General features: G+C 42.2%; 1 protein-coding gene and 1 pseudogene across 3 annotated transcripts in view; one reads left to right on the top strand and one right to left on the bottom strand.

Annotated features, from left to right (window-relative positions):
• The window catches only part of IFT122 (intraflagellar transport 122), a 72238-nt gene that overhangs the window by 37203 nt on the left and 12412 nt on the right, over positions 1 to 22623 (bottom strand). For 2 of the 3 annotated variants that reach the window (XM_060631831.2, XM_060631826.3), the window contains exons 4-14: positions 20504 to 20582; positions 18690 to 18766; positions 16036 to 16102; positions 14953 to 15099; positions 13718 to 13894; positions 11651 to 11726; positions 6080 to 6271; positions 5785 to 5923; positions 4417 to 4619; positions 3026 to 3163; positions 1274 to 1438 (exon numbers count right to left, since the gene is read on the bottom strand). In XM_060631831.2, coding sequence (XP_060487814.1) covers positions 1274 to 1438; positions 3026 to 3163; positions 4417 to 4619; positions 5785 to 5923; positions 6080 to 6271; positions 11651 to 11726; positions 13718 to 13894; positions 14953 to 15099; positions 16036 to 16102; positions 18690 to 18766; positions 20504 to 20582 — 1460 coding nt within the window. The remainder of the gene's footprint in view (positions 1 to 1273; positions 1439 to 3025; positions 3164 to 4416; positions 4620 to 5784; positions 5924 to 6079; positions 6272 to 11650; positions 11727 to 13717; positions 13895 to 14952; positions 15100 to 16035; positions 16103 to 18689; positions 18767 to 20503; positions 20583 to 22623) is intronic. The other variant, XM_060631829.3, reaches the window with a different exon arrangement.
• On the top strand, positions 21337 to 21991 carry LOC132673526 (large ribosomal subunit protein eL38-like; annotated as a pseudogene).

Below are 22623 nucleotides of genomic sequence, written 5' to 3'. Positions count from 1 at the left end.
ACCCTTCCATTCCTATATGGTTCTAGGCTCAGACACAGATTCACAACTGGAGGCCTGCTAACCTACCTACAGGAGTTAGTGTTGAGGCTGAAGAGAGGAAAAGTAACATTTAGGGCCATGTTTTGTAAGGCACTGAGCTACTTACTGTAGTCTCTTGTTTAGTACTGTAACAATTCTGTGAGGGGGCAATTACAAGTTCAATTTCAGAGAGAATAAAAAATTCAGGTTCAATGAACTGTGCTAACTTGCTTGAGATCACACTGTAAGTGGTGAGGGTAGGACTGGAGCCCAAGTCTGTCTGAAGACAAAGCCTATGCTCTTTCTTTCCCCTTAACCACTCTGCCTCCACAGTGATATAAATGAGTTGTTATCTACTGGAACCACCTTGGGCTAGCAGTAGCCAGGTGGCCCCTTCTAACTGACTGAGGCAGCTCCCTACACTCTAACATCCCTCTGTCCTGCTGATTCTGCTCCCAGGGACAAAGAAGAGCCCTGAGAAGGGGACCTCAATCTGCCAATTAACACTGGGAGACTTGAGGCTGAAGAAGCCAGTCAGCTTTAGGGGAAGCTTGCTTCAGGCAAATGGGCCCTGACCTCTTATAAAGCCCTATACAGGCAAAGAGTGGCACTGAGTCTGGCAGAATGCCAGCCAGGTGGTGGGCATGAAGCCTTTGGGCTCTCTTCTCCAGTGACACACTTCCACCGGCCACAGGACCAAATGGTATGTAAACAATGCCTATGCCCCCAAACAGTTCACATTTTGCTGGCTCTTATAGCATCTTTGTGAAATAAATAGAAGGGAGGGCTTCCCCCATGCCTTCCCTTCTTTCAGATGACAAAACTTGTCCTATTTCTTTACTACGTCTTAGGTCACTCATAGATACAGGCATATCTCCAATAGGTGAGAAGCCCTTTTGCAAAAGAATCATCATCTCATTGAACAATACACTGAGACCCTATCACATGCCCCACTGATATTTATTATTATTTCTTTACTGTTCACAGAAAGAAAAGTGTTACTTGCTCATCTTATCTGTGAGGAAACCAAAGTTCAAAGAGACTTTTTCCAGCTCCTGCAGCTCATGTGTGGGAGGGGGTGGGCTGTGCCCTGGGGCCACTTGGGCTCTGCACCCCTGCTCAAAGCCTATACCCCTCCATGTCACCACTCCTCCCAGAGATCTGCCTGGGAGCCAGAGAGTGAGCACCTCCTGCAGGAACTAGGAAGCTAAAAAAGAAGTCAAAGGACCATGTCATGGAAACTCTGGGATTTCACCTGAAAAAGCAACTCTTTGGTATGGATGTCATACACCAGGCACATGTCATTTTCATCCACCACGGCCAGCTTCTTACGGGAGGCACTCATGTCCAAACAGCGCACAGCTGTGGCCTGCTTTAGCAAGACGATGGCAAAGAGATTGTCCACAAAGATCTTTAGGATCTGGCAAAATTTCAGAGAGAAAAAAAAAAGTGAGTTACCATGGCAACAAGACTCTGGAACTCTGCCAGGTATTGGAATCCCATGTGTTCTACAAGAACAACTCCCACTAACTTCAACAGAGGCTCTGTGCAGAGAAAAGAACTCATCAAAAGAAGGGAGCGGGGACTTATCCTTAGGAAACCAGAAGTACAGTTCCTCAGAGGTTGCCAAAGTAATGACAAGCCCCAAGATGCAAGAAACTCTCTTAAATGTCTGCTTGACGGGGATTTGTTAATAACACTACCCAAACTTCAGAGTTGGGAGATCTGAGTCACACTAACACAGGAAGAGGCTACTTTATTTATTTTATTTTTTTAATGTTTTTATTTTTTATTTTTGAGACAGAGAGAGACAGAGCATGAACGGGGAAGGGTCAGAGAGAGAGGGACACACAGAATCTGAAGCAGGCTTGAGACTCTGAGCTGTCAGCATAGAGCCTGACGCAGGGCTCGAACTCACGAATCGTGAGATCATGACCTGAGCCGAAGCCGGACGCTTAATGACTGAGCCACCTAGGCGCCCCAGGAAGAGGCTACTTTAAACACTGACAAGACATCTGGTGTAACTACAGCAAAATAATGATGATGATGATGATGATGATGATGATGATAAGGATGATGACAGCTATCAGTTATTGACTATTTTTGACAGCCTTATGCAACATGAAGCATTATCCTGATTTGTAAAACCTCAGTCTCAGAGTGGCAATGTGACCTGCCTAGGGTCATACAGCCAGTAAGCAGCTAAGCACAAACATGACCCCAGGTTGACCTGCCCCCAAAATCCATGTTCTCAGGTCTCACAATGGAAGTGACAGCTGACCGTGAGAAAGAAGCAGACTTTCCACCCTTTGGTATTGCTACCCTGCAGCCCGCACTAATTCATACTTCATGACTTCTGTCCCCAGGAAAGGCCTGATAAGCCTCAGCCACAAGCCATCTGCTAGACAGCTTGGCTCTCAGGCTAATGCGGTTATATTTTCACTTTCAAATTTCCATGTAGCCCACTTAGAACTTTTCTTATTTTGAGCAAAGAACACACACACAAATCTGTTTAACTTTGTATAACCTAGATTTTCCACATCTATATGAGCAAAGGGCCCAGTTTTCTTACAATATCTAGTAATAATTGCCTGAAGGCCAGTACCCTCTAAGACACAAGCTGAAACTCACTGCCTTAATCCATTCATTGCCCTAATAGGGATCTCACCTAAGAATGAGCTATGCCTCCCTCCTTAGCAAGCCACTGAAACTGCACCTCTAACAAATCTCCCACCTTCTGGATGCCCTTAAACCCACTAATCCACTCTACAGGCAGCCCAGAAGCCACAGTGCCAACCCTGCCAGGATGCGCATGCTAGAAGTCTTTGGCCTGAAGCTGTTCTCAAAACATGAAAATCTGGGTTGCCCTCCAATGTGCCTATGGCAAATGTGGGGTGGGGGACACCCTTTTTCCTGCCCCAAGAAACCATTCAGGGTCGTAATGAGACTGGTCCCTGTGTTGGCACACAGATTATCAGCCTGATGGGAGACACATGAGAACACTCACCTGTCCATTCTTCAGGCCTACTAACAGACCTTCCCTTCCTGGAGGGCCACCAATCACCTTGATATAGCGAATAAGAGACTCCATCTGCCACTCCCGCTCCTTCACTCCACTGAAGGACAGGCACTGTAGCCGTTTCTCCTAGAAAGCAAACCCAGTTCTGCATGGATATTTGACAGAGTAAGTGTTCCCAGCCCTCCCCAGGAGGTGTTCCTGCATGTGAGGGATGAAAAATACCTCAGGGTCTATTGGATCTAGTCCCCATGACTGGCATTGTTCGTTAATCCTTCACACAGCCTTCACCACAGAGCCCAGCTCAGCCTCACATCTTCTGTGCAGACCTCTAGGCAGCCACAGCCAAAGGCAGCATCCAAAAGCATATCTTTTTGCCACATCTATCCTATAACTTGTTGCACCTCAAAACTGCTTTTAGTTCTAGACATAAGAGAGATTTTAATTGTATTTTACATACAGTGGTTTTTAAGTTTATTTATTTTGAGAGAGACACAGTGTGAGTTGAGGAGGGGCAGAGAGAGAGGGAGAGAGGCAAAGAGAGAGAGAGGGAGAGGGAGAGGGAGGGAGGGAGGGAGGGAGGGAGGAAGGGAGGGAGGGAGGGAGAGAGAGAGAAAGAGAGAGAGAGAGAGAGAGAGAGAGAGAGAGAGAGAGAATCCCAAGCAGGTTCCATGCTGTCAGCACAGAGCCTGATGCAGGGCTTGAACCCACAAAGCTGTGAGATCATGACCTGAGCCAAAACCAAGAGTCAGACACTTAACTGACTGAGCCACCCAGGTGCCCATACATACAGTGATTGCTAAAGGATTTCTTAAAACTTTATCACTTCCAACAGGCCTACTTTTATGAATCCAAATCTACCTCTACTTCCAAGAAAGATGCTGGGCTGGCCTTATCTCAAAGTCTTTCCAAACTTCTCCTGGCATTGACTTAGACATTTTCTAGGAAGCTCTAAGTTGAAAAATTTTTTTCTGTGAAAAAAATCTCTCAAAAAGTAAAACTTCCTTTACTATTTTTGACTTGATATCATAAATATTTTTGTTTAACAGATAGTAAAATATACATGTAATATATATATTACATATATTTACCAAAAAATTGATCATTTCTATCAGTATATGCTTTAAGTCATTAAAATATGTATGATCCTAGTATAACAAAGTGCTTTGCAATACAAAAAGGTATTTTCCTAGTTATGGTCCATGACTTTCCGGTAGAGTCCAACTCCTCTAGATGTCAATAAAATGAAAGCAATGAACAGCTACTGAGTTTGAGGGAAAGGGACTTTCTTGGTGTCCAACTTTAAAACAATGAGTTGGGTACCCTATCCTTAGAGGAAACATGAAGAAGATTCAGCCTGATTCCTCCAACCTGGTGCCCACCTGGCAGAGGATGATGTGATCGGCACACACCACCAGGAGGTTGCATTCAAACTTCTTGACAATCCTCTCCTTCACCCGATAATGCATGTCTGACGAGTCGTCTGAATATAACTCATAGATGAGGATTTTCTCTGGCAGTTGGATAGCTAATCGATTTTTGTAGATGGCAATTTTCTTGACAAGCTCTTTACATTTAATCCGAACTGTCAAAGAAAAAAAAAATTCCAGCTCTAGCATGACGTTAAGTAAGGTAGAAGGCAGAGAAATTAAAAGCTATCATTTAATGGCAATTAAAGGAGACACTTTCATCAAAAAAAAAATCTTTACAGACTGTCTAATATGTACAATCAGCTCTACTAAATATGGGAATCCAAAATCGTATACAATCTTTGTGGTCCAAAGCTTACACCTGAGTACGGAAAGTAAAATTCTTAGCATTACCATCACTTACTGAATATAAGTTTAAAACTCCTCTGCACAGCATTAACAGCCCCTGATGATCAGAAGTCCATCTGAATAAATACCCACATCTCTGGCCACTCCCCACCCACCACCCACAATAACAGGGAAATGCATGTAGTTTCTGTATACACTAGACTCTCACACTCTAACTGCAGACCAGGTGGAGAAAGTGTCCCCAATAAGGGAAACTGGGGAACTGCCCAAGTAGCTATACCCTCACCAGCACAGCTGGAATCTTCAAACAGAGGTGCTCCCAGATGGGAACCAAAGGATGCCACTGAATCTGTAAGACAACCCTCAGTGTGCATACCCACACACAGGCACCAGGCAGTGTGCTGTGGCCAAACATCTGTATATGAATACATCTGAAATAAGTGGATCCTTAGCCCATTTAATCAGCATGGCTACTGGGTGGACAGCGGAGGAGGCTGAGGTTCAGACTGACTGTGCTAGGCCTGGAACCCAGATCTTCTAAGCGTGTGATGACCCATTATCCCTGCTTACCTCTGGGGTAAGGACCCACCAGGAGGCAAGTGGAGATGAAGGTGAGAGAGAAGCATTCCAGTATATCCACACCAGAGAGGATACACATCCACAAAGACTGATGCAGCTCAGCCACCTTGGCTCTGATGTGTCATACATTACCCTTCCCTTAGTCAAGAAGTCCACGTCCCCCTTGGAATTATGTTGAGTCTGTGCTTTTTTTTTTTTTGAGACAGAGGGTTTATTGCTTTCTTTAGATTCTCAAAGACATGTACATCCTCCCCTTACCCTCAGAAAAAAACAAAAGAAGAACCAGTAGTCCAATGTGTTTCCAAAAGACTGAGGAGGAACATTTCCTATCATTTTACTTGCTCTGTCAGCAGTCCTCTCAACCTATCCCTCTTCCCAAAGTCTGCCTTTTACCTTTCTGCTCAGTGATCAGGTGCTGCACGATGACATCAGTCATGCTATCCCTGTAGGCATACCGGTCCTTGTAGAGACCGTGGACAGTACTGAAAATAAGCTGGTAGAAGGAAATGGTGCCATCTTGGCAGCCTACCACCTGTAGGGAAAGAGAGTTGTCAATTCCCAGCTCTCTCTGGAGAAAGAGTCTGCCCTCCCATTTGTCAGGAGCAAATGTCAAGGATCTGACTGGCTAAACATGGCTGATGTCTGTGCCTAGTCAGGCAACAGCCCAACAGAATGGACTTCTTCTTACCACGTAGTTGGAGTCAGGTTTCACTTTACACGTCCACACCCAGGAGTTCTGCTCCCCAACAGTCCCAAGCCGTACTCCGTCCTTGGTGAAAAGGGATACTTGTTTGTCTGACCCTCCCAGCAAAATGTACTCCCCTTTAGTAAAGTAGCTGAGGCAGCAGGGGTCAAAGTTCAGTGACCGATCCTTCCCAATCTGAGGAAAGAGAACACACACCAAGGGAAAAACCACTCCTAAATCCATACTATTCACGATACAATTAAGGGCTTTTCCTAATGACTTTAATGGGGGGAGTCAAGAAGACAAGGGCAAGCTGGCCAGAGTTAACTCCTGTGTGATTCCATCATGAACACAGGCCAGCCTCCTCTGGAGCTCCCTACTTCTCCCCTCCACACAGCTGAATCCTCCACTGCTTGAGTTGGCAGTTATCTCCCGGAGTCCCACTAGATGCTCTAGGTGTGTATCTTAGCTCCTCAGCCAATCTGGACCCTCCTCCCACTCGGACTTTCTCCCACAGGCCTCCTCCACACACAGCCTTTGCAAGGATTTCAACGGTTCCCCTCAGGGCCTTCCTTCCTTCCTTCCTTCCTTGCTTCCTTCCTTCCTTCCTTCCTCCCTCCCTCCCTCCCTTCCTTCCTTCTTCTTCTTCTTCTTCTTCTCCTTCTCCTTCTTCTTCTTAAGTATTTCATAAAGCTAAATTCATCTGGTTTAAAAACTGTCCTCTATTCTGAAACTACACCCATCATACTTCTCTTTATAACAACCTTACTGAGGTATAACTCATATACCATACAATTCACCCACTTCAAGTGTATAATTGGGATGCCTGGGGGGCTCAGTTGGTTGAGCATTCGACTCTTGATTTTGGCTCAGGCTCCCTGTGTCAGTGCAAAGCCTGCTTGGGATTCTCTCTCTCCCTCTCTCTGCCCCTCCCCTGTTTGCTCACCTGTATGTGTGTGTGTGCACGCATATGGTGTACACATGTGTGTGCATTCTCTCAAAGTAAATATACATTAAAAAAAGCGTGCAGTTAATTATGCAAACAGCATCACTAATTCAGAACATTTCTATCACCCCAAAAAGAAACCACATACCTGGTAGCTGTTGATCTCAATTCTCTTTTCTTTCCCTCCTCTGTCAACCACTAATCTACTTTCTGTGTCTATAGTTCTGCCTACTTTGCAGATTTCACAAATCTCCAAATGGGAGATGGGATCTCACAATTTATGAATTGGATCACACAATTTGTGGCCTTTTGTGACCAACTCATCCATATTGTAGCGTGTATCAGTACTTCATTCTTTTTCATTGCTGAATAATATTCCATTACATGGAATCCATTACATGAATATACCACATTTTATTATCTATTCATCAGTTAATGGCCATGTGTAATTTTTGACTATTATGAATAATGGTGCTATGGATATTTGTGTACAAGTTTTTATGCAGACATGTTTTCATCTTTTATGGATACATATATCCAGGAGTGAAATTGCTGGATCAGCTGGTAACTTTATGTTTAACCTTCTGAGGAACTGCCGTATTTTTCAAAGTGACCGTAACATTTTATATTCATACTAGTAGTATGTAAGGGTTCCAATTTTTCCAGCCCAGTGGGTATGATTTTGATTTGCATTTCCCTGATGTCTAATGATGTTAAGGACCTTTTCATGTGCTTATTTGGCCACATGTATATCTTGTTTGGAGAAATCTCTATTCAAATCCTTTTTCCAGTTTTTAATTGGGTTGTCTTTTTATTATTGAGTTGTAAGAATTCTTTGTATATTCCAGATATATGTCCCTTATTAGATATATGATTTGTAAAAATTTTCTCCAATTCTATGAGTTGTCTTTCAGTTTTGGTACTGTCCCCTTAGCTTTTAGGATGAAGGTCAAGCTCCTGAGCTCAGCTCCCTTGGCCAAGACAAACATCTTATAGTTTGCCAAGCAGACCATGCTCTTTCAGACCTTCATGTCCTCACAAGTGCTATTCTCCACCACCACCCCAGCCAGAACTATCCTCCCTCTCTCTCTCTCCACCAGGTGTCATCTCCTACAAAAAACATCCCCTATCTCTTCACCCTACCCAAGGGTGCTCCCTCCTTTGTGCTCCCATGGCCCTGTGCTCACCTCCCCCACAGCACTGCTCTCAATGCTCTGTAGTTATAGGTTTAATTTGATGTCCTCTCTCCCCTTTTAACCTGTTAAAACCCAAGCTCCTTATTGTCACTGGAGTTTTTTGCTGCCCTGAGGGTGCTTTTTGTAAATAAAAAGACTATTTATGATTACCATTGTTAAACTAATAGTCAAAAAAAAAAAAAAAAACCTCACAACAACTAACAGTTTATTAAAGAAATAATCCTAAAAACCTGGTTCTTCATTAAGTTTTTAAGTTCAATTTACAAATATTTTCTATTTATAAGTCTAGCAAAAGTAAACAACTAATTGAAAAGGGGCCTCTGATTATCATTTACTGAATTAAATTTTGAACAGATTTTAAAATCCCTTAGTTTAAGGGATTTTAGTTGATTCCCTTAAACTAATTTAAATTGCAATAATTTTGGGGCACCTGGGTGGCTTAGTTGGTTAAGCATCTGACTTTGGCTCAGGTCATGATCTCATGGTTTGTGGGTTTGAGCCCCATGTCGGGCTCTGGGCTGAGAGCTCAGAGCCTGGAGCCTGCTTCCGATTCTGTGTCTCCCTCTCTCTCTGCCCCTTCCCCACTCACACTCTGTCTCTGTCTCTCAAAAATGAATAAATGTTAAAAAATTGTTTTTAATTAATAAATTGTAATTATTAATTTTATATATTCAATTTTCCTTTATAAAAATTTCAAATGCCTAACACCAAAATTCCCCTAGCACTTATATAATGATAGTAAATCCCCTAGCACTTACAGTAATGATAGTAAATGATAGTAAGAAAACTAAAAAAATCTTATGAGTCATGACATAGAAGGTTTGCAGCTTCTGGTAATGGCTCACTAGTTCCCACTAGGCCAACTCTCCTGCAGGTAACAACTATAAATGCTGAACCAACTATAAATTACAACCACCTGAAGGCACTACAGAGCAACCAGAAGCAGACAAAAACTGAAGACACATGAGCATTTGGAAGAAAGGCCTGGCCCTAGGTGAGTTTCTCATTTTTTTAATGGCTTTTTGCCTGAGGGCAGGCCCTATCAGCACCCTGTTGGATGAGCACAGAATTTCAAGCCATGACAGCTTAAAAATGAGGTGGGAAATCCCAGAAAAGAGACATGCAGAGGGAGAGCCAAAATTCTGCACATACACTCTGTTGAATATCTGGAGTTCCCTGAACTACACACATGTGGGGCAGATGCCAAGCAGCCCAGCAAGGCTAAAGAGCTGAATAGAGACTTCAGCTGCTGCTCACACTAGAAAGGTGGAGTTTGAATGTTGAGTCCAGCAAAGTTAACTACCTGTTTTAAAAAAGCTCAACTACAGCGTGCTCTCTCTCTCTCAAAATAAATAAACTTAAAAAAAAAAAAACAAAAACCAAAACAACTACACAATAATCCTCAGAGGAACATGACAGAAATTAATCCCTATGATGTACCTATGATGTATCATTTACAATGTCCAGAATATAACCCAAAATTCCAAAAAGCAGAAAAATATGAACCATATTCAAGAGAAAAGACAATGAGTAGATACTGACCCCAAGATAATTCAGATACAAATTAGCACATAAAAATGTTAAAATAGCTATTATACTATGGCCAAGGATATAAAGGCAAATATACCTACATCTATAATGAATGAACAAATAATAAAAAAGAATCAAATGAAAATCTAGAACTGAAAAATGAAATAACTGAAACAAAAATTCACTGGATGGGCTTAACAGAAATATTACAGATGACAGAAGAGTCAATGAAGTTGAAAACTGAGCAACAGATCAGAGTTGGGGGGGGGGGGGAAGATTTAAAAAATGAAAAGGGCCTCAATGACCTGGAGAACAGTATCAAAAGGTCTAATGTGTAATTGGAGACCCAGAAGGAAAGGAGAGAATGAAGAAGAAAAATTATTTGAAGAAATAACAAAGAATTATTCCACATTTGCTGAAAGAATAAAGACATAAATATATAGATTCAGGAAGATCAGTAATCATCCCCCACCCCACCCCAAGACAGAAAATATAATGAATCTCTTTAACATTCCAATATTACTTAGGTACTTACTAAAAATTTCTTACATCTTTCAATTTAAAATCGGACATATAAATTGATTACTCAATTACAACTTCTAAATGGTCATCACAAGACAGATATGATAGATATTCTAGTATGGATTCTAGCATCAGTCTGCCTGGGTTCCAAACCACACTTGGGCACTAACTATACTGTATGACTTTGGGCAGTCATTGAACCTCTCTGTGCCTCAACTTTCTTACATGTAAAGTGGTGGTAACAGTACATACCTCACAGAGTTGTTACAAAGATTAAAAGAGTTAACCTTATAAAGAGTTTATACAATGCCTGAAACCCAATAAATGTTAGCTATTATTATCATTAACCCAGATACCCTTAAACATTATAAACACTTAAATAGCTAAAAATACACAAATTATATATACCTAAGACCAACACAAAAGTATAGGTTTGGTTTACTTCATCATCCTATATTTAATTCTAAATCTTCCCAGATTTAAAAGACAACCACTAAGGAAACAATTTTACTGTCCCAAACCAAGTGGGTTATCTCAGCAGTTAGGCTGCTTATCATTCAAAAACTCTGGGCCACAACATGAGCTCTAGTGCTACATACATGCAAGATATTTCCCATGGCTCTGACCACCAGGTCAAGTTCTTTTTTATTGTCACTGTAGCAACAAGACTCCATTCTCTCTCTGTGTAGTGTGGTTATTTGTTCCCAAGAACTTCCAATACCTATGCCCAGTGCCTGGTACACAATAGATGTACCAATAAATATGTGTTGAATGATGATATACACACATCAAGTGGATGAACAGATAGTCCAGGGCTAGATACAAGATAATTAAAGTGAGGGTTTGGGGAAATCAGCCATGGGAAACTCAGAAGACACTTCACTATTTTTATCTTGTCTTTACTCAACTATGGAAAAAAAAAAAAAAAGACAAATGATGAGGTAGAAAAGAAATGGCCCGCAAACTAGGCTACATAACTGAAACCCCTCTTAAGGACTAAGAATATTACTAAACAAAGGCTCCGTTGAACAGGCTGTATTTCTCACCTGTTAGGCTGTGGTACCTAAGCCATCCCCACCACCTTCAGTAGTAATGAGGTGTATAATCTTTATTTGGGTATAATCTTTATTTCATGTTCTGAGTCTTGTCTACTCGTTTCTAAAAAGTTAGTAACCAGTGTACCTACTTTGCAGGGTTTTGTAAGAATTAAATGAGATAAAGTATGCAAAACCTGGGCATAGTACCTGGTATCAAAGTAAATGTTCAATAAACAGGAGCCAACAAGAATAATAATGTATAATTACCAAAAATATAACCTCTAAAAGTGAACAAGCATGACTGCAATTGTATCTCCCACTGGGTTTGTACAGAACTACATACCTGTTTTCCACTCAGTTGGTAAAAGGATAGTTTCTGTCCCCAGTCAGCTACAGCCAGGATGTCATTATGTTCCTCTCTAACCAACAGAAGACAAAAGAGGTTATGTGGGGCCACGGCCTGAGAACTGTAGCCCCAAGGGTTTAACAAACAACAGGAAAAAGAAACCCCTGGCCAGACTGTCAGATTACCAAATGTTATATAGCAATACTGAGGCCAAAAGTTATAACATGGGCCAACCCATCAATCAGTCCAGTGGGATGAGGCAAGGTGATCCTTCTTGGATCTGTTATTTCATTGAATGCCCTACCATAGGCTGTGGTGCTGGGCCTCTGCCACAGTGAAGAAGCTAAACCCCTCATTTCAAAGCTTCCTGAGAGCAGTGCTAAGAAAGCACAAGGTTGTAGAGCCAAGAGTGCCTTTTATTTATGTACTATAAAATGTGGGGATATGATGGAGAAGCAAATCTATTGCAATGAAAGGGCAATGGGTTGTCTGATGTTTTAATGGACAGAGAGGAAGTTTGCTTGCGCTTCCTGAAGAGGGAAAAATCAACACCTAAAGATCAGTTCTCTCACAGTTAGGGTCCTCAAACAGGTGAAATGGTTTCTGACTAGATGAATAAAATATAGTGTGCTCTCTGAAGACCAGCAATTGCCTTTGAAACTGACCACCTATCAGAATCAGTGCCTTGGGACTAGGGCCGTAGGACCAGCACACCGGAGAAACCTCTTCAGCTGAGGCTGGGGATCAAGCTACTTGGGAATCTAGTTCAAGAGACAGACATTCTCAGCCCTTGAGACCTGGTCTTACTCCACCTAATGTTGCCTCCTCTTTGTTTATTAATTTTCAACCCCAGGGCCTGAGGTCATCTGGTAGCACCATTAGATATGCAGGCAAGGCGGGGTGCAGCCTCACCGGCAAAACATAGCCAAGGGTGGCAAACTGGCAAATATAGGGCAAATTCACTGGCAAATTCACAACTAAGGGAAAAAAGATGAAGATGGAGAGGGATGTTAACAGGAAGGGACCTGCAGGTGAACTCTGTAGGATTCATATGAGGTCCAAACACAGTCCAGGAACCCAGCCCATGGTGAACCTTCTTATGGAGGTCACATGTATCAATTGGGTTGATAGTTTTCAACCTCCTTTTTCCCTTTTCTCTTTTTTATTCCTGGAAGTGGGACAAAATCTCATGTCAAGCAATAAAAGGGGCCGATCTGACTGAAGCAAAAATAGGGACCTGAAGCCCACCCTTTGTTCCTTTCCTTGTCCCTCATCTCCCACCTCCTTCTTCCAAGGAACCCCAGATATCAAAGAGCACAGTTTGCAAAGTCCCAAGCTAGATCACTTTTGCCCAATCAGAATATCCTGGCTACCCCAGCTTTCCCCATTCCAGTATGCCAATGTTTTCCTTATAGGTAAACTCGATCAAAAACAAGAGAGAATGCCTAGACAGCCAGGATTTGGGTGTGAGGATTGTGGGTAAGGCAAGGGCTTCCTCTCCGATACATGTCCTGTCAAATACAAGGTAAGGTACACTATGGGAACAGGCTAAGAAAGGTGTCTAGTAATAGAGGAAGTGTTAAATGAATTATGATGCATCCACACAGCGTATCCTATGCAGGTATTAAAAATCCTCTTTTTAAAAGGACCATTAATGTTACCAGAAAGAGACTGCTTTATGGTGGCTAAGTGGAAAAAAAGAGTCAGATATGATTTATTTAATCATATGAACACACTGAAAGACTGAGGGGGAAATACACTGAAATGCTAATAATGATTCCCTCAGCGGATAGGGTTTTACAAAAAAGTTGAACCTTTTTAAAAAGTTGAACCTTTAAAAAGTTCTCCTTTAGATTTTCAGTATTTCCTAAGTTTCCCAAAGAATCATTTTATAACATAAATTATAAGGGTGGGCTCTCCCCCTTGCTGGGGGAGCTTTCACCAACAATTCCCCCAACCCTCTTAGAAAGGAACTTCAGAGCAGTGTCTGCCTGGCAGGTCTATGCTGGGGCCTCGACCCTTCCAAGGGGGGAGGGGGGCTCTTGCTCCTCAGGACACACTCACGAGTTGTCGTCCCTGAGACTGTCGTCCTCTTCCTCTGGTTCTTCCTCCTCTGCCTCACTACCCTGACTACTGTACACTGCTGACTTCAGAGTGGAAGGGATTTCCTGAAAATATCTGTCGACCATGACTTCCTGGTCATCCTCGTTTTCTCTGTTCATCCAGAAATTCTCCCATCGGCTGTAGATAGTAAGTGGTTGTTCACAATCATGTTGCCTAGAACTGCACTAAAGCTATAATTTCAAAACCTGTCAAGAAACCCCTGAACCCTGCCCGGAAGAGGACAGCAACCAGGTATACTGGGCATCCTGCTTCTCATGAATTAAAAATGGTACCGTGCAGCCACAAAGTCATCTGTGGCCACAAAATCAAACAGCAGGAACTCTGGGGTAGGCTAATGGCCTTTGAAGGCATTAGATATGCATGGTACAGCCCTGGGCTGGACACAATTATTCAGGAAGAAGCATAATAATCTGGTGTAAGAAAGGCAATGGAATCAAACAACCTTGTAAATCAAGTAGGTACCACCTGTAAAATGACATTGGGCTGGTAAACAATTAAGTCCTTTACTTCAGAGGACTTTGTGGGGGATACCAGGAATTTAATAATATTAGAGGATTATACAAATAGCACCTAAAGTTATTAGTCTACCCTTAAAGTCACATGGGCAGAAGAGGGAAAGTGTGTGTAAGGTTTGAGAAGGTAGATGCCAATTGTTTGTGGAACTATAGGCTTTGAGGACATTTCTAGACTTAATTTTTACTTTTTTGGCAAGGGCAGCAAAAAAGGCTCATGAAACAGCTATTTATTATTGGGTGGGCACATGTTCTGCCCAGAATTGAAGGGAAGAAATGAAAAAGGGAAAAGACCCAAATAAAGCCACAGCAAACAGGTGAGCTATTAATTCATAAAGAAATGGGCTTTCTGTAGCATATGCACACACAAACACACAAACATACACACACACACACACACACACACACACACAAGCGCGCGCGCGCACGCTTTGGGCTGGCCTAGATAGTTCATCTGCTTAGCTAAAATCTCTGGGATTCATTCCAAAACTCAAGATGGGCTCTTAAAAAATTCCATTCAAATGGAATGGGTTCCAAAACAGATCAGTCAAATGGAGTGAGAAGCTTTTGAATGGAGGGACACCTTAGGAAGAGAATTCAGCCTGCTGAGAAAGCTTTTTCTTAATAGTATTTGTCCTAGAAGGAGGACAGCTATAAGATTACCTTGAAGGGTTCCAGCAGATGGACCATATGGGGGAGATGGAGCCCCCTGGCCGCTCAATCTTCACTTTTTCCTCACCATTTTTGTTCCGTATGCTGATGATCCCATTGAACATTCCTAGAGCCAGGTACTGACCATCATTTGTCCAGCTGTTCATACAACCAACGAAAGGGCATGGGGAGAGGGAAAGGAACACACAGAAGGTAAAGCCAGTGAGGAGGATGCCCTGGTCAAAATATAGTCTAATGAGGCAGCAACAGAAGGGCTCATCCTGGTCCTGATATAAAAATCAGAGGACCAAACATCAAGCCCCATTTATCTTTAAAATCGACAGTGAGATGTGAAGGCACTATCACCCTTTCCTGAGCTCCCACGGTTTTCTGTACATACCTCCATGAAAGCCCTTAGCTTGTGCTTGCAACACTGAGCCAGCCTCTATTCTCCACTCACCATTTCAACCTCCTCCTACTATAAGAGCATCTAAGAACAGAATCTGTGTCTTGGTGTATACCTAGCTTCTCAAATAAGTGTTTAACAGATATTGAATGAAAGAATGGCTACACTCAGAATCTGCACAGCCAGAATAGCTCCTATTTATAGAGTCTTTAATGCATCAGGTACTGTGTTGTTTTATACTCAGTTTGTGCACATTTCACAACAGCCCTATTGAGTATTTTTATCTCTATTTGTAAAATGAGGAACCTCCTAGGGTCACAGAGCCTATCAGTGACTAAATCTGGATTTAAATCCAGGTCTAGTATCAAAGCCTATGCTTTCTCTTAGCACACATGCTGCCTGGACAAGGACAGCCTCGCACCTCCAGAAAACCTCCACTGAGTATAGCTTTCTAGCTGAGGAGACTTATTACTAGATAATTACAGGAAGGCAACTTGTAGTTCTCTTTTGCTTGATGATCAAAGGCACAGGTCCTTCCCATCAAGGAGACAGTAAAAGAAAAGAGAAAACATAGGGGCCCAAACCAACTAGGTCACACAAGAACTTTTCCACTGTGTGACCTAACCAGATTCTAAGAGTCTGTTTAGAAGAGGAGGGAATATAAAGCTTCAGAGCTGCCTTTAACTCACCTGCAGCAGGTGATCTTGCTACTGGATTTATGTTTGGAGACAGACTTCTGTTCAGGAGACCACAAGCCTTCAACACAAAATATATAAAGGAAGATAAGATTAGATGGAATATTACTCAGCAATAAAAAGAAACAAACCATTGATACACCTCCAGGGCTTTATGCTGTATGAAAAAGCCAATCTCAAAAAGTCATGTACTATATGCTTTCATTTTATAACATTCTCAACATGGCAAAATTCTATAGATATGGAGAACAGCTTAATGGTTACCAGATGCCAGGGATTAGGGATAATAGGAGGGGGATGGAGATAAAGGAATGTCTTTGTGGCAATGGTAATCTACACACGTGATGAAATGACAGAACTATATACACATGTTGTGCCAGGCCTCATTTCCTGGTAGAACTCTACTATCTTTGCAACTGACAGCAAATCTATAATTATTTCAAAAGAAAAAGAAAAAACAGCAAGGTAGATTGGTGAATTTCTAGATTGGTGAATTTCATTTCTTTTTTTTTTTCTTTTTTTTTTTTAACGTTTTATTTATTTTTGAGACAGAGAGAGACAGAGCATGAACGGGGGAGGGGCAGAGAGAGAGGGAGACACAGAATCGGAAGCAGGCTCCAGGCTCTGAGCCATCAGCCCAGAGCCCGACGCAGGGCTCGAACTCACAGACCACGAGATCGTGACCTGAGCTGAAGTCGGACGCTCAACCGACTGAGCCACCCAGGCGCCCCTAGATTGGTGAATTTCAGAGGTTTAACTCAAAGAAATGGCAACATCACAGTTCATAACTATTACATTACAACCAGGGTACAATCAGCATCCAAAGTAATGAACGATGCTTCCTAAAAATCAGTTTCCTCTCTCAGGCCTCACCAACAGCACATGACCCTGTCTAGACTGTGCCTTGTCCAAGGCACACTGGCCACTTTTGGTTTACTGCCTCCTGCTAGTGGCTCAGTGCCCTACAACAGGCGTACATCTAGGCAACACGAACAAGTTCTACTCTTTGCCTGAGCCATGAAGTATGATCAAGAAAATAAATCCAGGGCAATAATATACTTACATAGCAAGGTGCAACATCAAACAAGCTATTTGTTTCTCCCTCTCCCTGGTCTAGAATGCCTCCCGCAAATGTTCAACTTTTATACATCTTGTCTATGCTCCACTGAGCCTACCTGGAGCCTCCAGCAAAGGAAACCTCTCCCTCCTGGGCCTCCCTCAGCACTATTTAGCAGATCATGCCTTAGATATAATTGCATGGCCGAGGTCCAAGCCCTGGTTCCACCACTTATCAGCTGGGCAACCTCAAGTGAGTCACCAAACCACTCTAAGCCCCAGTTCTTTTTCATCAGTGGTGTGGGAATGAGAATATCTGACCTTAGGGGTGGTCATACAGCTCAAATAGGAATTCATTTTAACTCTCAGTACAGTGCCTAGCACATCACAAGCATTCAACAAATATTTTATTATTATTATTAATTATTATTATTATTATTATTACTTGATATTCTGTTTTTACAAATTCTACCTCTCCACCTGCCCCAAACCACAAGCTCTTTGAGGGCAGGGATTCTATGTTGTCTTTTTAATCACAAAAGTAAGCACAAAGGGGCATCTGGGTGGCTCAGTTGGTTAAGCGTCCAACTCTTGATTTCACCCAAGTGACGATCTCATGATTCATGGGATCAAGTCCTGTGTCGGGATTCTCTCTCTCTCTCTCTCTCTGTCCTTCCCATGTTCACATATACACCTGTATATGCTCTCTCTCCTTCAAAATAAATAAATAAACAACAAAAAAAGTAAGCACACAGACCAGTGCCTCACATAGGGGTTAACATTTTTAATGAATGACAGTCCCTTTCCCTTTTATACAATGTGCTTTCAATTATATTCTCTCTTGAACCTCAGATCTCTGTCACTCTGGCAGTGAGGTACACAGGTAGGATAAGGACCGTGAAACACTGAGAGGGATTACATGGTCTCTCACTCCTCAATAATGGCTGTTCTGTTGTACCCACTGTCAGCAAGGAAGACAGAACTGATGAGCTTAAAGCAAAATTGGTCTTGACAGAGATAACCTACAGGCCTCTGCTCCTTCCCTCCCTGCCTCAAGGGCCATTTCACTGGCCTCTCCTCTGTGTCAGCACCATGCCAATGCCATGAGTGGGGCCACAGTAATCTCCTCAGGGTATCCAGCCCCTCAGGAAGGACAGCTACAGCCACCAGACAAGTAATGGTGACACACTACACAAGAAGCACAAGTTGAAATAGTGAAGAATTTCACACATACAAGGATGCTGGGGGACACAGAAGTGGAGACAATCACTGGTTCCTGCCAGGTGAGGTGGGAAGGTTCCCCAGAGGCAGCAGCATAACGTTATGTCTGTGCTCTCCCACCCTTCTTACCATTTCCCTCCCTGGGGCCCTTCCTGCTGTCTCCCAGATTTTGTACCAGATTCAATGTCACCATTCACTCTTTTGGTTTCTCTACAATTTAAAGATAACTGTCAGCCTCCCCTCAGCTATTAAAGGCAGGGAAGTAGCATGAACTCTCTCAGGACAAAACCACCACATTCTGGATGGATTTCAACATTTTTTGCCCAGATTTTCAGTAACTCCAGGACAAGACATCAGGAATCAGAACTTACCAAAGTCACTAGAGGAACAAGATGCCAGTTGGTGGGTAACAGGGTTGTAGGAGACACACTGGATAGAATCATTGTGCCTAACAAGTAAACAACTATAGATTATTATGCAGCAAACCACAAATGCTTCAGTGGCAACAACTGAAGATTTTATGATGAGCCCACAGTCTCTCTGACTACACACTACAGGCTCTTATGCCAGTGATCAACAAAAAGCACAGGGATGAATTCTCCTCTGCTGGATTGCCCCTCACCCACCATTTTCCTCTCTTAAACATTACCCACCAGACTGGCCTGGTTTAAATGCAACCTCCTCCAGGACCAGCACTCTTGATACCTCTGGTTTGTGAGCTGATAAGATAATGATGTACAGTACCTAGCCTAGCACCAGGTACACAGGAAGTGCTTTATTCACGGCTGTTAATTATTGCTTTGTGGAGGCCTGGAAATACAGGATGGAGATGCAATGAAGATGTTACAGGCCAAGATCTGGAAACACGGCAAATCCTGAGACAATAGCGAAAGCTGAGTGAGTCACGTATGTCATCTCAGCCTCTATTTTATTTCTTCGCTTCTAGGTAACGTTTTGCTTATAACTTCATTCATTCATTCGCTCATTTATTTATTCACTCATTCAAAAGTTGTTCATTGATGTATATACCCATGTACATAACAGCATTATTCAAAATATCCAAGAAGTAGAAGCAACTCAACGTCCATCAATGACAGATGAATGGATAAACAAAATGTGCTATATCCACACACTAGAATATAATTCAGCCTTAAAAAGGAAGGGAATTCTGATACATGGATAAACTTAGTGGACTTTAGGCTAAGTGAAATAAATCAGTCACAAAATGACAAATACTATATGATTCTGCTTACATAAGGTGCCTAAAGAAGTCAAATTCATAGAGACAGAAAGTAAAATACTGATTGCCAAGGCCTGAGGGCCCAGGGAATAGCAGTTGTTTAATGGGTACGGAGTTTTAGTTTTGCAAGATGAAAAGAGCTATGGAGATTTTATATAACAACATGAATGTACTTAATACAACTGAACTGTACACATAAAAAAACGGTTAAGATGATTAATTTATGTTATGTGTATTTCATCACAATTAAAAAGAAAAAAATCATTTGTTAAGTACTGATTATGGGCCAGACATTGCACTAAGCACCAGGAACACATGGGTAAGCAAAAATAGATGCAGTGTTTGCCTTCACAGAATTTACAGGCTGATGGGAGACAGCCATCGATCACCAGAATAAATGTAAAACTACAACTGTGAGAAATACCAGGAAGGAGACCTGACTGAGTCTAGAGGGGCAGGAACGGCTTCAAATAGAAGCAACATATGAGCCTAAGATCTACAGAGCAAGTAGGGTTAACCTGGCGGAGGAGGAATGGGAAGAACGGGAAGAACATGAGCAAAGTCTCTGCAGAGAGGAAGCCTGGTGCACACTGACTCCAAGTTTCTGGCTGTTGAAACTGGGTGGATGTGACGCCATTCCCTGAAATGGGGGCATTAGAAGGGGACAAGTTGGACTCAGGTGGAATCTGTGGTGTCAGAGTAACTAAACTGAGCTATATGAAAACACCTAGCTCAGTGCTGGCCAGGCTAGTTGTGCTCAAATGTTCATTCATTTGTTCATTACCCAACTTTCCTATACCCACCATATACTCCTATCTATAACTTAACCTCAAATTCAATTGCAGAGAAAAAAAGTTCTTCCTTATATTATTTCTAAGGGGCTTTTGCTACAGTAGCTCAATCAGAGCCAAACCAATAATACTGCACACCTAAATGGTTACTTACGTGTATTTCAGAATGCCTTCCAATTTTGAGGTCCAGATAATAACACTTTTATCAGCCGATCCAGAAGCAAAGCGCTTGCCTAAAAGTGTTTTAAAAAGAAAACTCATATTTGTTTTAAACCAGCATTTCTCAAAGAGTATTTCCTAGAAAGGAGTTTCTTAGAAAACTAGTTCTTTAAGGTTAACTAGCAAGTGTCAGCTGCTTCTCTACTTGTTTTTGTTTTTTTAGAGAGAGTGGGGGGGGGGGGAGAGGAGCAGAGGGAGAGAGAGAAAGAGAGAGAGAATCTTAAGGAGGCTCCACACTTAGCATGGAGCCCAACATGGGGCTCAATCCCACGACCCTGGGATCATGACCTCAGCCAAAATCAAGAGTCAGATGCTCAACCGACAGTCACCCAGGCGCCCCTCTGCTTCTTTTTCTTATCAGTACTGGCTGGCAGTTCAGGAAGTTTGGGTTCAAATTTTACTTTTTCTGGCACTGAGTAAACAAAGATGTATTGAGGGCCTACCACATGTTAAGTATCATGTTCTATGCTAAGGATTAAGTAGTAATTAAAGCACATGTAATCCCTACCTTCACAGAGTTTAGTGTAGTGGGAAAAGTAGGCATTGAATGAATTAAATCTAACATGAACATAATGTGCTAAGAAATGAAGTGAGTCCTAGGAAAGAGAATAACTGGGGGATGTAATTTAGATGAGGGAAAAGCTTCTCAGGAGGAGAACCTTCAGTTGAGACCTAAAGGATGAGCAAAGCCTAGCCAGGTAGAGGCAAAAGACCCATCCACATGGATAGAAAAGATATACCAAGGCCTTGAGGTAAGAAAAGCCTGGTATGTCTGAGTGGCTGAGAGGCAGCAGCATGGAATACCAAGAGCCAAGGGGGAGGTGGGTAGAGGATAGATCTCTAGCAGCTTCAAGGCCATAGTCAAGATCTTGTTCTTTAACTCAAAGAAAGGCTTTAAGCAAGAGCAACAAATGAGATTTTCATGTCCACACTACTTGGGCTTTATGAAAGAATGGACTAGGTCTCTCGGGTGGTGCCAGCTGCACGCTCCCTTGTGCCCCTCATAGCCACGCCTTGCCAAATTGAAGAAATCAAGGATTTTCTGCTCACAGCCAGATGAAAGGATGCCAAATCCATCAAGATCAAGAAAAATAAGCATGGGGCGCCTGGGTGGCTAAGTTGGTTGAGCACCCAACTTCGGCTCAGATCATGATCTCACAGTTCTTTGAGTTTGAACCCCACATCGGGCTTGTTGCTGTGTGCACAGAGCCCACTTTGGATCCTCTGTCCCCTTCTCTATCAAAAACAAATAAAACATTTTTTAAAAATAGAATAAATGAAATTAAATAAAGATAAGGATAACATGAAGTTTGATGTTCGATGCAGTAGATACCTTTACACTTTCGTCATCACAGACAGAGAGAAAGAAGAGAAACTGAAACAGTCCCTGCCCCCAGGTCTGGCACAGAAGGACCTGAAATGAACCTGGCACACTGATTTGAACTGTATTAAAGTTTTTAAAATTCTTTGAAAACCATGAAAGAATGGACTAGAGAGGCAACATATAATAAGTAATTACTTATTAATTACATTGTTGCAAATTTGCAAGTAGTACTTAAGAGGTGGAGCAGAGTATCAAGGCGCAAACAATAAGGAGTCTTCACCTACTCTGGAGAGAGATAAGGAAGAATTAACCATGATAATTCTGAGTGAAATAAGTCAGGCAGAGAAAGATATCATATGTTTTCACTCATATGTGGATCTTGAGAAACTTAACAGAAGACCATGGGGGAAGGGAGGGGGAAAATAGTTATAAACAGAGAATGAGGGAGGCAAACCATAAAAGACTCTTAAATACAGAGAACAATCTGAGGGTTGATGGGGGGAGTGAGGAAGAGGGGAAAATGGGTGATGGGCATTGAGGGGGGCACTTGTTGGGATGAGCACTGGGTGTTGTATGTAAGTGATAAACCATGGGAATCTACCCCAAAAACCAAGAGCACACTTTACACACTGTATGTTAGCCAATTTGACAATAAATTATATAAAAAAAAAAAAAGAAGAAGAATTAACCATGGGCCAGATTTTGTAACCTTTGTTAAGGATTTTTAGACT

The sequence above is a fragment of the Panthera onca genome, chromosome A2 (assembly GCF_046562875.1).
Source record: "Panthera onca isolate mPanOnc1 chromosome A2, mPanOnc1 haplotype 2, whole genome shotgun sequence".
NCBI classification, from domain to species: domain Eukaryota; kingdom Metazoa; phylum Chordata; class Mammalia; order Carnivora; family Felidae; genus Panthera; species Panthera onca.
This window is presented reverse-complemented; position numbering and strand designations above follow the sequence as displayed.